This window comes from Eucalyptus grandis, chromosome 5, assembly GCF_016545825.1.
Source record: "Eucalyptus grandis isolate ANBG69807.140 chromosome 5, ASM1654582v1, whole genome shotgun sequence".
Taxonomy (NCBI): Eukaryota; Viridiplantae; Streptophyta; class Magnoliopsida; order Myrtales; family Myrtaceae; genus Eucalyptus; species Eucalyptus grandis.
This window is the reverse complement of record NC_052616.1, coordinates 16,297,980-16,314,061: the sequence shown is the minus strand read 5'-3', so window position 1 is coordinate 16,314,061 and position 16,082 is coordinate 16,297,980. Positions and strand designations below refer to the sequence as shown.

At 39.3% G+C, this 16,082-nt stretch overlaps 2 protein-coding genes across 2 annotated transcripts; one reads left to right on the top strand and one right to left on the bottom strand.

Moving 5' to 3' along the window:
- The first annotated feature begins 4,305 nt into the window (after positions 1-4,305).
- On the top strand, positions 4,306-5,697 carry LOC104446309 (B3 domain-containing protein Os01g0234100). The gene is made up of 4 exons (XM_039313387.1): positions 4,306-4,404; positions 4,490-4,567; positions 4,800-4,918; positions 4,962-5,697. Exons 1-4 carry the CDS (start codon positions 4,306-4,308, stop codon positions 5,695-5,697), a joined length of 1,032 nt encoding a protein of 343 aa, XP_039169321.1.
- Positions 5,698-8,907: 3,210 nt separating this feature from the next.
- LOC104444387 lies at positions 8,908-14,035 on the bottom strand. The gene is made up of 3 exons (XM_010058043.3): positions 13,935-14,035; positions 13,713-13,798; positions 8,908-9,801 (listed from the first exon to the last, which is right to left on the bottom strand). The coding sequence occupies exon 3, from the start codon at positions 9,786-9,788 to the stop codon at positions 9,264-9,266; it is 525 nt and encodes a 174-aa protein (XP_010056345.2). The 5' UTR covers positions 9,789-9,801; positions 13,713-13,798; positions 13,935-14,035; the 3' UTR covers positions 8,908-9,263.
- Between the last annotated feature and the right edge of the window lie 2,047 nt (positions 14,036-16,082).

Genomic DNA, 16,082 nt, shown 5'->3' with positions numbered 1-16,082 from the left:
GAAAAATATAAAACAATTTAAAATTCAAATTTTAAAAAATAATTAAAATTAAAAATGATAAAGAAGTGCATAGAGAAAAATTAAATCAGATACCGAAGGTGGAATATATTTTCACTTGTAATCAGCATTTTTTCTTGTCAAATTTTATCTTGGTAAGATCTATCATACAGTCATATTAATCCACAAGTCATGTTTTGTGTAGCGTCTTCATAAGTCTCTTTATCTTTGTTTTTAAGTAGTTGTTCATACTTAAACACTCCTGTTGCCAATTGGAATAAATCAGCAAAATTTAGCCTTTGAATCCTTCTCCGATATTTTTTTTTTGTTCGAAATAGCTACCGATGTATTAGCTTACGAAGTCTTGGAAAACGACGATGCGTTACATTCGGAAACTAAAATATTCCAAAGGGATAGAGGGGGTCTATTCACCCAATCTGGAGGAAGTTGTTTAAGGCGGTGTGCGCGTACCAGCCAATCAGCAGCTTGATTTACCTCCCGAGGGCAATGCTTTACTGATACTAGGCGGCCCATACGGAGCTCCTGTTGGCAACTTTGGATTATGCTGCTCAGATTCCATGGTATCTCGGCCCGGCCCAACACATAGTCCACCACCGCTGAGCTATCGCTTTCACAGACGAAGCGAAGTACTTGACTTTGAAGCGCTTGCACGTGATTGGTCGGCCAGTTGGAGATAAAGCGAAGGCCGTGTAACAGAGCTTCTGCTTATGCTTGTTCCACGGACGAAACCCTAGCTTCCGCAGCAAAACCGGCGACCACTAATCCATCTCTATTTCTGGCGATGCCGGCCACCGAACATAGAAATTCTCCTGGTACCCATGAGGCATCCACGTTCACTTTCACCAAGCTCATCGAGCCATTGCCAAGCAACACTGACCTAGAGGTGGCCCAGCAAGGCCGAGCCTCGCCATGGTTTGGCGACGTTCCGGCAAGGTCGCCGACCAAAAGGAAAAAGAAGAAGAAAGGGGAAGAGAAAAGAGAAAAAAAAGATGAGAAAAAAAAAAAAATAGGAATTGATTTTAAGAATTGTTCTAGGGAACAAGAAGTAACTTTTTTTTTTCTTCTTGATTTTGTTCCAAATCTATTCCTAGAAACAAAAATTTTACCCAAATAGATTTATGTTCTTTTTTCGTTCTAGTAATAAAAAAAATAGAAATAGTTGTTGCGAGGATGATTACTAAACAGGGTCTTAATAACCCCTTTATCATCATCTATTTATTGTATCACTATTTCAGCCACATGGTCTGGATTCATGAATCGATAATCCTAGTCTTCCTAGCCCTTAGGATCAGTATTCAAAGGTCGATTTTGATTTGGCTTGTCGACATTGGGGTTAATTGGCACATTTGGCCACATAGAAAAATTCTTGCATTTGGAGGTAAGTTACACCATATGGCCTCACATTATCCCCATATGGAATTGGCCCAATCAGAAGTCCATTCCGTGGAATATCTTGATTTGCCACATTAGTGTCAACGGGATCAATTTGGACTGGATTAACTTGGTCATTTTCATTGACAAAATTAAATTTGGTTGGGATTTGTAGGCCTTTGTAAAATTGTCAGTGACAGTGGGAGTGACCTAAATTATTTTTACTATTTAATTGATTAAGAGTTGGAGGAACATTGTCGGAAGTCACTGTGTTCAGTTGAATTGGTATGGACTTTTGAATGGTACGAGCTTTGAGATGATATCATTAATCATGTTGAAAACCATCAACTTGAATGCATCAGAGAAAGGTCTCATCATGTGATTTGCTATCTGATTTTGTTGTCCGTCGAACAGGCTCTTCCCGGTGGTCACCAAAAGCAAGATTTGGTGCCAACTCCATCAGTTGCTCTTCGGTAAGGTGTCTCGGCGTGTGGACATCCCCACCTCGGCTTGTCTACACTGTTGCAGGAGTGGCTGAGGTCTTGGATTGGGTGACCCACCTCGGCTTGTCTACACCGTTTCATCGGCGTTGTTAGCCCCAGCATGATCAATCTCAAGGTGATTTATTGTCCTCGGCTTTGTTAATTCTCAAATAAACCATGAGTAATCCCACGAGACGTGCTAAAAAGATGTTATGCCGGAATTTAATTGATGACGAAATATTTTTTTGCTGAAATTCGTTTTTTGATTTTTAATAAGAGGAGATGGGTCTTGTGGTGATTTAAGACAAGATATATCATTAGAGCACAAAAAAAAATTACGGATATACTTCAACAGAAATTAATTGGCCATAAAGTTAGATGCTAGAGAGATACAACACCAGAATTTAATGGATGACAAAAATTTGAAAATTACAACTAAGATATACGCCAGAATTTAGTTGACGACAAGATATCTAAAAACTATAGTTAAGATATATGAATTGAAAGATAATATGTTTTATTTGTTTTGAGGGATGGGGAGTTTACAAAGAGCGATGTGGCAATTTAAAGCCTATTATTGATGGCTACGAGTGGAAGTTATAAATTGTTACTCGTAAAGAAATAAATGATTATGAGAAGTTACATCATCCACAAGAAGTTATCTCATGGTCTCCTATTATCTAACAACACTTATCTACAACGATCATAAAATAGCGGCAATAAAAATGGCCGCCTAACAGTTATCGTCATGTAGATTGCTCCCTATAAATATCAATGACTCCATGGATCGACTTCAAGGTTCTAGTCGACAACTTCACATTGGATGTCAACTTCACTAGCGAGTTGTCAATTCTCCTCAAGTTACCGATAATTATGTTTATAAATGACTAAACTTTACTCTCATCAACTAAGTCCGTCGCATGTCAATAATAACCAAAAGTTGGTTATATTTTGTTGTAAACTAAGCTATAAATGTGTTAAGCTACTTGTATTCTATTTAGGGTTTTACTCGAAGTAGGCATGATTCTTCTCAAGTTGAGCATGAGTAGCTCAAGTTTCTATTTTTATGGGGTCGAGAGTGAACTTTGAAAAGGTTCTTCCCATATAGCAAGCAAGGCTAATTGAGTAGTTGATTTTATTGGGTACTTTTAATTTCATGTATACGTTTATGATCGTTATAAAGTAAATAAACTTTTTGAAATGTATTACATCTTAAAAATTAACAGTTCTTGGTTAATTCAAGTTTGGACTAAAAATGTAATTGTCGATGAAGTTCAACTTGAGCCAAGTCTGCCTTTGTTGAAAACTTATTCGAGTTAAATTCAGGCTTGAAACAGACCACTTGATTGAACTCGAGCATTTATTGTAATTCATTGGAAACTTTTATCAAAAAAATTTCTAAAACTTCAAAATATTGCTGTCATTTTTGGATTTTTTTTGGGGAAATGTGTTTGAAGTGCTTGTTCTTATCATAGATAGGAACAACTTTTGAAAATGCCACTTCAATTGTCTGTGCCCCACTTTCACTTCCCGTCAAGCAGGAAGATTTAGAAATTAGTACGATTTCCTTTTTGCTCTCTTTCTTTTCAACACGAAGGTCCATGTCTCTCGAGGTCGACATTTATGATGTGACTCGTTTTTCAAATGTTGGGTTTTCACTCGCGTTTTGTGAGGTTCAGCGAGGAAGGTCACTGAAGAAGAAGAAGGGGAATCTGCTCCACAGAAGCCCATCGCGTGCTCCCGGAACAACTTTCGATCTTCCCTGTTTTGCTCTTCACGTGTTTGCCTTGGTCATCATAGATGTGTACACGCTGCTTTGAGTTCCAACTTGAACCATTCCTGTGAAATTTGTGTTTTCTTTCTTTCTTTTCTTTCTATTTGCATTTTAATCTGACTTTCCTTTATGTTCTTTTGGGCTGGACTTTAATAGAGATTCATATCATATGATCTGGTATTTGTCCTAGTGCTACAGCTTTGGGAATACCATATAGAAAAACTTTATTAAAGCATAAAATAAAAGTCAATCTAGACGGACCCGAGATTTGTGCATAGTAATATATTTGGTGATCATAGGTTCAGTGGTAGAGTTCCTGCTTGAATATCATTTTTAACTAGATGCACTTGTATCATTTTTAGCTAGATGCACTTACTTGTCATATTGACACTCGATCGAGCACATGTTTTGGCATGCCTAAACTATAAAATGACTTGAATGCAGTGTAATTACGAGCTGCTGATCAGGTAACCTGTCGTGATGTGGCGAAGCTGAAGAGGCTAGTCAAATTCATTTGAATAGATACTGTGGTTATCGATCCTGCTTCGACTCATTAGAGCACTTGATTTTTCTTGTGATTGAGCTGAAACGCTTCGCTGTAGCCAAAAAAGAAAGAGAGCCAAGGAAGATGATTATTGAGGCACTGTCGCGACTGATGCCATGGAACGAGCCAAAGCAGTTCAGTCGTCCTTGTCGCCGCAATTCCCAAGCTTTGTTAAGCGCATGCTCCCATCGCGCGTGACTCGTGTATTTTGGATGGTATTGTACCCCCATTAAGCTGCACAGTGTCGATCGTGTGAACATTATGATCTTAGATGCGCGAGCTAATCCTCTAAGATGACAGGGCTTTCCGAAGCAATTCTGCGACCCGCACTTGCTGAAGGAAGATGCAACGATCGAGTTGGAAGATGAGAGCGGGGATGTATACGAAACAAAGTACCTTTTTGGCTAAAACTGGCCTGAGTGGTGGCTGGAGAGGGTTTTCGATTGCTCGCAGCATAATGGAGGGTGATGCTGTAGTGTTCCCAACTGGGCATGCCAACCCAATTCAAGGGTTTTTGATTGCAGATGATTCTTTACTCTGATACGTCCCTTTTCATGACTGTTTTCGAAGGTTCTTGATTCAATCAAACGACTGCGGTTGTTGTTTTCAGGTGTACATTGTGAGATCAAATAATTTCAGCGAGTTGGATGGGGCTCTCGGCCTGATAAATTTGGGTCCTTGCTCAAGACGAGTCAATCCTGGTATTCCTGAATCCAAAGTGGTTATGTGGTTCTTCACTCTTCCCCCGTTTTCTGATCATTGAGTTGTGCAGGAAGGACACTGAGAACAGCGAAGAAGAAGACGACGACCCTTATCAGTTGCATCTCGCAAAGGAGCTTTCTCCAGACAACATTCGTGAGGACGGTTTAAAGATCCGTAGCACTGATTACAGATCAGTCACGGATCATCCCAAGACCAACTCCGATGACCGCGTTTCTAATGGTCTTCATGGAATTCAGTTCTCTGAATTTGTCATCGATTTCGGAGGCGTGACGAGCATTGAAGATTTCTCTATAATCACCAAAGGTTTGGTCATTGACTCCGAACTCTCCAAGCACCTCAAAGGCAAGTACTACGAGCTGTGTAGGAGTCGAAAGACATTTCTCCACGCTAGCCTCCTCGAAGGCCTGCACCGTAAGCTGGCAGCAGGAATTATCTCCGAGACGGTGAACATCGCGGATGCTATCAGGGGTGCGAGGATCACGACTTCTACAGAGGACTTCGGCGTGTGGGCCACGACTCTGAAGGCGTTCGAGGACCTGGGCATGGACGTGGGCTTCTTGCGAGCCTGGCTCGGCCGGCTTATCAGTCTCTCTTTGGCATTGAAGAGGTGCAAGGAACCGAAGAGTGCACGAGCTCGTGCTGCAGAGGACAGGAGTAGGTTCGAAGCTGAGCTGACGGAAGTGAAGGGTGCGATCAGCAGGCTCCGTGCTGAAACCGACACCACGGGCAACGACAGTTATGGACTCGACATGGCATTTCAACAAGTCACGAGCGCCCCCTGGTAGTTGGAAAGACATCTTCCTCCATCAGGATCGCCGCGCAAGGCGCGCTAATGAAAGGCTGCGGCGAAATGATCGCGGGATGCCTGACCAGTCTCTTCCTGACCTGCCACTTTTTGGTAAGTACTAATGTCTTCTTCTTCTTCTCTTCTTTCTTTATTGGGAAGATCTCATGATCCTGAAGCCATTAGATGCCCTGATGACCTGAAAGAATTTTGGTTTTGCCTTTTGACTCTAGTCCTATGAGAGGGAGTGTGCATGTGCAATGTAATGTAAAATGTCTATATTTACCCTGTAATTTTTACTGATACTATAGCAGGAACCGGGACTTGAAAGAGATGGATTAGATATTGAAGATGCCTGGCGAAGAACTGCTCACGAAACATCATATTCCTGGAAGCTCTAGAATCAACACCGTCGTCGAAGAAGAATCTTCATTTTAGGAATTCCGAACCGTATCGCAAACTTTACCTGACTAATTGCCAGTGGAAAATGTTAACTGTAATATATGGGTTTTAAAACAAGAAAAGAAAAGAAAAGAAAAGAAAGGTTTGAAAAGTCAAAAAGGGAGGCTAAAGAGGGATGTGGAACCTTCGGCTGGGCTTTAAAAAGAGAGAAAGAGGGAGAGAAAGAGAAGAGCAGCGAGCAGAAACAGAAACAGGGGAAGACGCGAAACAGGGGAGGAGAGAAAGAAGAGAAAGGAAAAAAAAAAGGAAAAGAGGAAAAATTTTGGCGCGCTCGTGACCCGGACGCCTCATCAAGCCGACTCAAGTGTGTTTTGCAAGGCCGGTAAGAAATTGAAGCCTTTAATCACTTGCTTGAAGCAATTGCCGCAATTAGGGCTCGAAATTCGGATTTCTTGGGTATTTGTATGGCGAAGCCCAATTTTTGAGTCGTTAAGCTGTAAATTTTTTTAGAAATGGTACTTTGGGATGTTGTGAAGCTATAGCATCTTTCGGATCGTGATTTGAGCTTGCGGTTTGTTCGGAACGGAATTTTGAAGTTGGAGGCGCAATCTGGTACTGTAGCGAACAGTGTCTTCGAGTCTCTTTTTTTGTTATTTCCGGTGCTGTTTTGGGGTGGCTGAGTTGGGGTTGTTGTTGTACATTAAGAGAGCTTTCTAAAAACTATAAGACGGCTTGAAACGGAATTTTGTGGAGGAATTTATGGCGTGACGAAGTTGGCGCATGGGCCGCGCCTAGCTGAAAATGATGGGTTTATGCTAAATTATGAGCTTTTGGGGCGCGTAGGTGTCGTTTATCGACTAATAGGCCTAGTATAGGCGAGTCGTTATAAGAATATCATTTTTACTCGGCTTTTTTATATTATTTTCCCGTTAATTGTTAGGAATCCGAATGCGTCGGTTCGTGTGAGCGTCGTATTTGATTTTTGGCTTTTCCCAGGTGGGTGACACTATTTCTTCTTTGTATTTTAACATGTTTGATTAAATACTCTATGAGTTGATAAAAAGCATATTTTGTTGCATAAAACAGGATCGAGCTATTACTGCCATCTTTGTTGTTCAAAGGGAGTTATGTTCCGATTTTCAATTTGAATGGTTGTTTGAAAAAGGATTTGTGAAATTCTTTGTGAAAGAATTGGAGGATGCTTTGATATTTATATATCAAATTTCAAGTTGTGATATGATTCTCTTTCTGATATTAGATTACTGGATATTGTGATTGGTGGTTGATGCTCAATGTCTCTGTGGACCCTGAGGGGTGTGGGTATGCGCGTACTATTCTAGGATATTCCACCGGCTAATAATATGTGGAGACCTTGCCAAAGGGGGAATCTTGGTCGTTTTGTCACGGGCGTTACACGTGACCATGGCTAGACATTTGAGCATGAATTGGTCAATGGAGTGAACCATTGACGTATGATTTTGAGTTTGGCCAGTGGAGTGGACCATCGATATGAGTTGATGAGATTAATCAATGGAATAGACCATTGATGCATGTTTTATGAGATTGACTAATGGATTTGGACCATTGGTATTTTGGTATTTGAGTTATGATTATGTATTTGAATTATGTTTTAAATGTGCATAGTGATTTCTCGATCCGCTTAGAAGAAATGTGTTACTTCATTTTGGCCGTGGTAGCTCACTCCTCTCATCTACTTGTTTTTCAGGTTCTTTGAGTCACGAATAGATGTGAGCGTTCGTTCGGGAGGACTTTTTGGTGGAAATTTTGGGTATGGCTTATGCATAGTTCATAAGTTTATAAGTTAGTCTTTGTAGAAGGTTTATGTTTTGATGTTTGTGGATTATAGATATACTCTGATATTGTAACCAATTGCCCCTTTTTGTCAAATATATATATGTGGATGTATATATGTTGATATCGGGTTGAAATTTTGGTTACGTTGAGGCTGCGTCCTTTGTAAAAAAGGACGGCCGTGTCATGCCCTTCTTCTTGTGAATCGGGGTGTGACATTAACTGCGGGGAATTTCGTAACAAAGACGTAGAGGAATGCAAGGACGATTCCATTGCTCCGTTCCCCTACTTTTGTAATGTTAGATTTCTGAAAAAAGTTAATGATTGTCATAACAAAAATGATGGTTTTTGAATAGTTTATAACTCACCAACTTTTCCTACTTACCAACTTTTATTTATCTTTCTACCAGCACCTTAAATTTGTCAACTCTTTTATATGTATTATTCACAAATTATTTAAGCTACTTAACAAATTTTTTACGATTAATTTTTTCATTAATTTTGAGTTATGAACTCTCATTTGAGTAATTTAACGTTTTTTTTTTAAATTTATTAACTTTCATTATTATTTACTAGCTTTTATTCGTCCTTCTCACAAACTCTCCAAAAAAAAATTTAAATCTCACACGCATTTACCTTGTGTGACTATCTACTTTTCTATTAGGTTACTAGCTAGTTGATTTACTAATTCTCATTCGAATTAGTTACCACTTTCTTTCTTTTTAAAAATTTACCAGCTTTTCTATTTGGTTACAAGATTGTCCATAAGTTCCTGTCTTTGCATTAAACATTACCGCTTAATTGGAAAAAAATATATTTCTAACTATCAAATATTTAAGATTAAAAAACATAAACATGTATTTGGAAGTCAGAATATCTTTATCAATTAGTTATGAAACTACTTAATGCTAATAGTAAGCACTCTCTAAATTCCCGCAGACCGGTCCAATTAACGATTCACACCGTTCATGAATGTACTATTGTCGTTGCCAATTCATATCTCCATTTGACAATCATCCACTAGCTCATGAAAGAGGATCATACAAGGATGGCATCAGTGATGCAGGAGCACTGTAAAAAAGAGTTACATTTGGTATCCAGAGGGCAAAAACATCCGGGTATTAGATGGTGAACTGATATGCATTTTTCGCAAAGTCTCACAGTGAAGCCATGTACACTGACATTGACAAACAATTCAATAGTGTCCCAAAATGAGAAAAGAAAATATCAACCGTGCAATATCAGCACTGGATACCCTCTGAGGAGAATGAATCATTCTTTATTACTGCTGCCGAGTAAAGAGAGACTCACAAGAACAAACAATGGGTCATGGACCCGAGATCAGCTGTTTAGCTACGTCTGCTTACCAGCAGTGCTCACTTGCTGCCTCACTCTTCGAGCACAATCTGCGAAACTTCTTACCAGATGAGCACATTTCAAAGGGTCTTTAGCATGCTCCTTGTAGCACTCCAAGCAAGCGTTGTTCTCGGCCAAACAAGGCATTGGCTTCTGGTAAGGAAGCTTGAACTCCTTATCACGAAGTTCCTTGGCTTTTTCAGTTACCTCACGAAGCACGGTCTCCTCCTGCTTCTGCAGCCTCTCAACAATGCTCTCGCTCTCTTTAAGAACCGATCGAATAGCATCCAACTCCGCAACTGCAGAATGTGCAGGAGGGCTGACAGGCAGGAAAAATGGAGGCTGAATTGGCAATCCAGCAGAATCTTTAGATGGTTGCTTCTGATTCACCTTACTCTGTGGATGTTGAGGCTCTTTTGGTAACCTTGGTTTTATTTTTCTTGTTTTCCTTTTCAACTTCTCATCATTGTCAGTAAGTCGATCAACAAGTTCATTACTAATTTGAACCGTAAAATCTCCCATAGTACTGCAACGCCTGCAAGGAAATGAATCAAAGAACTCATTCAAATTGTGATTAAAAAAGGTTCTTACTCTGAATGTTAAATGTCTTGGGCTCTTTCAGATTAATCAGGAAACAACAGCTCATTGGAGATCCAAAATCATACCAATGAGAAGAGTGGCCACAGTAGCCACTTTTCAGTTTGACAGCCACTTTAAGCAAAAACAAGGGAATCAAAATGATCTAAAGAGGCTCGAAAGACAACAGTTTGATACCTAATCCAAGTAAGCATACTTTCAAAAAAGTAAACTTGTAACCAAAATAAGAAAGGCCTCAGTGAGATAAGAGGAAATAGCAGCCACAGTAGTACCAAAAAGCATGTGTTCGTAGAAGCCTGCAATAACTCTAGTACCATGTCTTTCAATGAGATATCTTAATTTGCCAGGATATAGATCGATTGGCATTGAATCACACAGAAAGTCTCGTTGTCTCCCTTTCGCCATCTGATAGAAGGACCTCTGGTTACTCAACATATCACACATTCCCATGCTCATTTAGATAGGAGTTGCCAATCGGTGAATAGCTTAATGCGAAGCAGCTGAAAACTAACATGACTCTGTGGAACATGTGGCTTACATTGCTTAAAAATCTACATCGATCTTCAAGAGAATAGAAGATGATAAATGTTACCAATCTTCATCTGAAGCTAGCTACAGAAACTGTATAACACAATAGCCCCAACCAAAAGATATAACCAGGCACTTGAGTGCATTGGTTCCTGTAAACTAACCGCATATTTCCTTCCTTCATATAGGATGAATAGATAAATTCAAGAATATAAGATCATTGACTGGCCTCAGGCAAGAGAAAATAACATTCTGCAAGCCCAATGAAGAAATCAAACATATCCCCCCTGGTAGATTAGAGGATCCAAAATGGCATGGACTCATAGTTAATAACAGGGGGAAAAAGTACTTATAATAGAAGAAGATACAATGAAGAAAATTTAGTTAAAAACCATAAGTCCTGCCTCCAAAATCACATCAATTTCCCGAAAGCTAGGACCTTGCACTTTGAGACGCATCAAATAAGCATTTTATGAACAACAAAAACAAAGAAAAAATTGTCATTACATCCATTTGAGTTTCATTTTCCATGTATGGCCACTGGTCAGCATCAAAATACTAGAAAAACAGTATCATACCCTGATACAAAGTAGGGAGTTGACACAGAAATGAGCTAAAACCAAGAAATGAAGTTCAACATAATATATTCCTCAGAAAGAAAAGGCAATCTACAAAACCACATTCAAGGGCAGAAAACTAATGCCATGGCCCTCATTTGGAGAAGATGGGCCATGTCATCAATCCATAAGTCAAACAAGAGTCCTAATAGGATTCATATTCTTCTCCTAAGTAGGATTTGCATTCTTATCTAATAAAACTTGAGTTCTATTATGATAAAAATAAGTTTTTTCTTTAAATTTATAATAAAATTCACTTTTTTTATGCATGTGGGGATGTGTTTTGAGTGACAATGGATTCTTGATAGATAATGATCACCACTAAGGCATAAAGGACACGCTACTGGCCAAGGATAAAGATCAATAGATGGATGAAGTTCCCCACCAAGGCCTAAGAGAACACCACCAGTTAAGGGTAAAGGACTTTAGGATAGAAAAAGTTCACCATCAAGGCCTAAAGTGATCCATTATAAGAAAATGGAAGAACTCATCTCAAAAAGCTAGCTTCTCAAAAGAAGGAACACAACCCATTATAAGCCCCTTGATATCTCCTTAGTTGTCTGATGTGGGTTTTTGGCCGCATCATCCTCCCCCTCTTCAGGATTCTACAACCTCATAGAATGGCCTCGAGGAGGCAGCCTCGGGCTACCACCAAGGGACCGTAGTCCCAAGGATAAAGTGCCAGAAGATGGGCATCCAAGGAGTGGCTCTGATACTATCTTTGATGCATTACAAGGGAACCCAACTCTTTATAAGCCCCAAAATATCTCCTTGATTGATTAATGTGGGACTTTGCCCACATCACTTTTCCTATTGTAGATGATCATCAACTAATTCATCATAGCATTGATTAATTTCCTATTTCCACTGTAACCGGTTTTATGTTTCCCATTTAGCCTTCCTATCTGAACTAGATGTGAGTTTAGTAGTCTACATATACATGTTTTGGAATTAGGAGGAACATAGATTATTAAGTTAAATAAGTTTATTCACTTTTAGGCTATGTTAGGAAGAGAAAAGGAGAAGGAAGGGGGTAGGGAGGGGGTGAAGATGAGGAGGGAAGAAACTTTTCAAATTTTTGTTCCTCACTTCCTAACATTAATTTTGAATTTCCTTCATTTTCCACACCCACTTCATGTCACCCCCGTTCCCCTCTCCTTTCAAGAAAAGCCTTACCAAATCTTTACTTGGCATTGTGTTGTACAGTTCTTTTCTTACAGGTAAGGCTTAAAAATTCTAGATAAGAAATTTAGGAAGCTTGAGATGCCAAGCAGTAGAGGAGCTTACTTAGAAGATTAACACAAGAAGAGTAAATTCCTTTATTCTTCACATCTAAACTTTCCACGCAACACACTTAACATCTCTTAACTGAGTTAGAAAGGCTAGTGAGACGCATAAAATTCTTATTCTAATTAGAATAAAAAAAATCACATTCTACTCCACATGGAAAGATGAAACTTATTCAAACTCTAATGGAGCTCAAATCCCAATAGACAAAATCAAACTAATAATTCAACTAGAAAAAAAAAAATCCTAATTCTGTTGGGACTTCTACTATATTTGGGGATGTATGCAAATAGGTTTCACCAAAAAAAACAACAATAGCATTAGTATTTTGGCCATAAATGACTCGTATGATCCAATCATCAGCATCATAAGAACATCATTCCATTCATTTTAACTGATCTAGATGAGTAAGCCTCGTAGTTACCATGGACATCAGTACCAAGATCACTCCAGACCTTCAAACAACTTCGTTGCATAGCATACCAATCAAATCCAGCATCGCGACAGCAAAAACCAACATTTTCAAAATGTAGTAACGACAATTTCTCAATGAAAAGACAAATATTATGAAGCTATACTCCATGTCAGATTAAGGGCATGTTTGTCTATGCTTCAACAAAGGCTTTTTGCTTTCCTGCCTGATTTTAAAAGATTATCCAAATTACAAAAAAATGTGAAAAAAAAAAATCTATGAATTCAGTGTCAATTTGTATTTGTGAAAGTTTTGGGTATTACGAGCTAAGTAAAAGGTCCATATGTGTCTGTCACAAGATTCAGATAACAAAATGTGAAAAGTAGAAGCTCATATAGATACACCCTATATATTCACAACAATGCCCAAAGTAACCAAACTGAATAGATAACCACAAGCATGCCACAAATCGTTGCTCCATGGTTTCAATCCAATTTCTTCCAGATATAACTCATGGGATGCTATGAGTCACAGTAGTTGCTACTGCTGAAGAAAATGTGCATGGCTTTAATCGACAACAGAAATAGCCTCTCTCCACAAGAAGATATACTCGCAAGCTTAGTAATCCTGCCTTTGGCCCTTTCTGACCACAAAAAACACAAAACACTCGCAAGCGTGGTGGTGTTCGTTATCCAAGCGCCGAGACAGGTTGTGCATTCGCATTGTTCCTAGATTCTTAATTTGCAATAGCTCTTCTACACGGGTTCCAGCGTTAGCCGTGCATACACAAAGGAAATGGAGCCGCATTTCCTCGGTTCATTTGCCGGAACCAAGTGCTCGCTCTCAATCGACGGCCTATCATCAAGACAACTTCGTCTCTCTCCAACCGCTCGCACTCGCCACTCTCATGGATTTTTACCATCTAATGCGCCGGTAGCTCGATTCCAGCAAAACAATCAATTCTGTTCGCCTGAAGAACGGCTGGAAAGAGAGAGAGAGATTGACCTGGTTTCGTTCAAGGAGAAACAATCGAGAAGGGAGAGACACGCCGCCCGATCAGATCCCGCGAGCCATAGCCGACGCCGGAGGAGCTGCAAAAAAAAAAAAAATCGAGCGGCGCCGAATCCCGCCGTCAGATTCACGCGACCGACCAAGCACGAAATCGCGGAAAAGGCTCCGGCGAGAGGAACGGCCGGAGGAGCGAGACAAGACATTCGAAATGCTCACCGGAGCAGGAGGCCGAGGCGGAAACCGAGGCTTCTCCGGAGCTTCGATCGAGCAGAGAGAGAGAGAGAAAGAGAGAGACGACGACGACGACGGTGGTTTAGGGCTCGAGCAGTCGCGGAGGAAACGGTGGGGATGATTCTATGTAGGAGGCCCATGTATGAGGCCCATTTATGAGGCCCATGTCTTAGGCCCATGTACGAGTTTAATGGGCTCAGAGGTTGGGCCTCTTCTGCAGATCTCTCTCGCTCAGGAAGATGATGGAGAGTATCGGGAGGCTCTCTCCATTTTAGGGTTGAAGTACAGATTTGATCCTCTAATTCTTGAGATTCTTGCAGTTTGGTCCTCTAAGTTTTATTTTTATGCAATCGAATTTTCTACCCTTCTTGATTTGAGTGATCATGTACTTTGTTCACCGCTACAATTGATACTGTCAAATTAAGATTTTCTTTTTTATTTTTATTTTATTTCCACTCATTCGGCACCAAATTAGTAATCTTGGGTTAGTTTTTATCACATAAGCAATGTTTTGTTGTCCATTAATTTGATGACATAGCTAGAGTCGTTGACTAAATTTGGATTTGATTGCACAAGATAAATTTTAAGGGGAAAATTGCGAAAATCCATAAAGTCTAAGGATTAGATCATACAAATTCAAAGACTTAAAAAACTAAATTTGTATTTGACCCCGGCAATGGCTAAGGTCTTGAAAATAGGTATTCTTTTCTTTAATTTGAAAGCAAGAATTTTGGCTTTTTTTCCCCTTCTTTCTCGCGTTTGATGTTTGATTATTCTTTGAAGGTACCCGTAAAGCATCGTGACCAGATTTTAGTTGCACTTTAATCATTGTTCAGCGGGCATTACCATCAAACTCACTCACACTAAGTCACGGGCAAAGATCTAATTGGGTAAATGTCAAACTTTTTTACTCATGCGAATTCTATTGGGAAAAGCGTTACAGTTAGAAGTAAATATGATTCAGGTGGATTGAATTCTTAAGTAAAAGCTTCCAAGATGGACTTAGGAGAAAAATTTTAACCCCACAAAATGGCCCCAATGGTCAATGGATGGGTCATGGTTTCGCTCTCCTCTAAAGTGCAAACCTTCAAAATTGCCCTTTCTCCTAAGGGACCATATTGGTTCAAAAGTTAGCTTATAAATAGGAATCCACACTTTCCCTCCTTTGTTTGTTGGTCAATCTTGGTCCCACGACCTTGAATCGACAATGTTCACACGTTGGCATAGATGAAGCCCGATTGCCTAACGGGGTTACCCAAAATTCAAACTTGCCGAGCTAATTGTGAAATTATTATTACCATGTTCGTCTCAACTTTAAATCACAAAATTAATGAAAATATGATATAATCTTTTCTTGCAACTATTATTGTTTCAAGACCAGCTTCTTGCTTTAGGATTGCTAAGATAGTTTTTTAGGCATTGTGTTGTGCAATGCTAATAAATCTTTGATTTGAGATTTTTATTAAATTGATTCTAGATAAATGTTTGTGGTTATAAAAGTTAGGTGATAATTCTCATTTATTCCCATTCGATGCTTTTTTCATATTGGAATATCAATGCATTGGATGGCGGGTACCCGGAACTTCTTAAAATTTAATCTTTTATGTCGAAATCAAACGCAAATTGAAAAATAATAAAGGAGTAACGAGATTCATTTGGGGACAATAACATCTGGTCAACTCCATGATCATATAAAAGAAAAATCAAATTAAATTTGGCAAATAAAGAAGTGCGAAAAAAGGGAGGGGATGTATCTGTCCGAAAAGGACATCGGGCCCTGAGTCAACTTCCGGTTTACCAAACTCTTAAAAAGAAAAAAGAGAGTTAGCTCTTCAATTTCCCCTCTAATAATTTTAATTATAATATCCCGAATTTGTTAATTGGTCCTCCGTGAAGTCGACGCTCGACAGTAGTCAGCGGCTAGACAGGACAGCTGCTGCTTATGTTACCGTTAATCACGAACGCAAAAACAAAGAAGAAAAGACAGAAAAAAAAATGAATAAACAATTCCAACACTCTAAACCCCTCCTAACGTGTTGGACTAGCGTGACTGACTTTTGACCCTTAAATTTTAATTTTATATATAATATAATCCTTGAGATTTTAATTTATCCAATATAATCTCTAAACTTT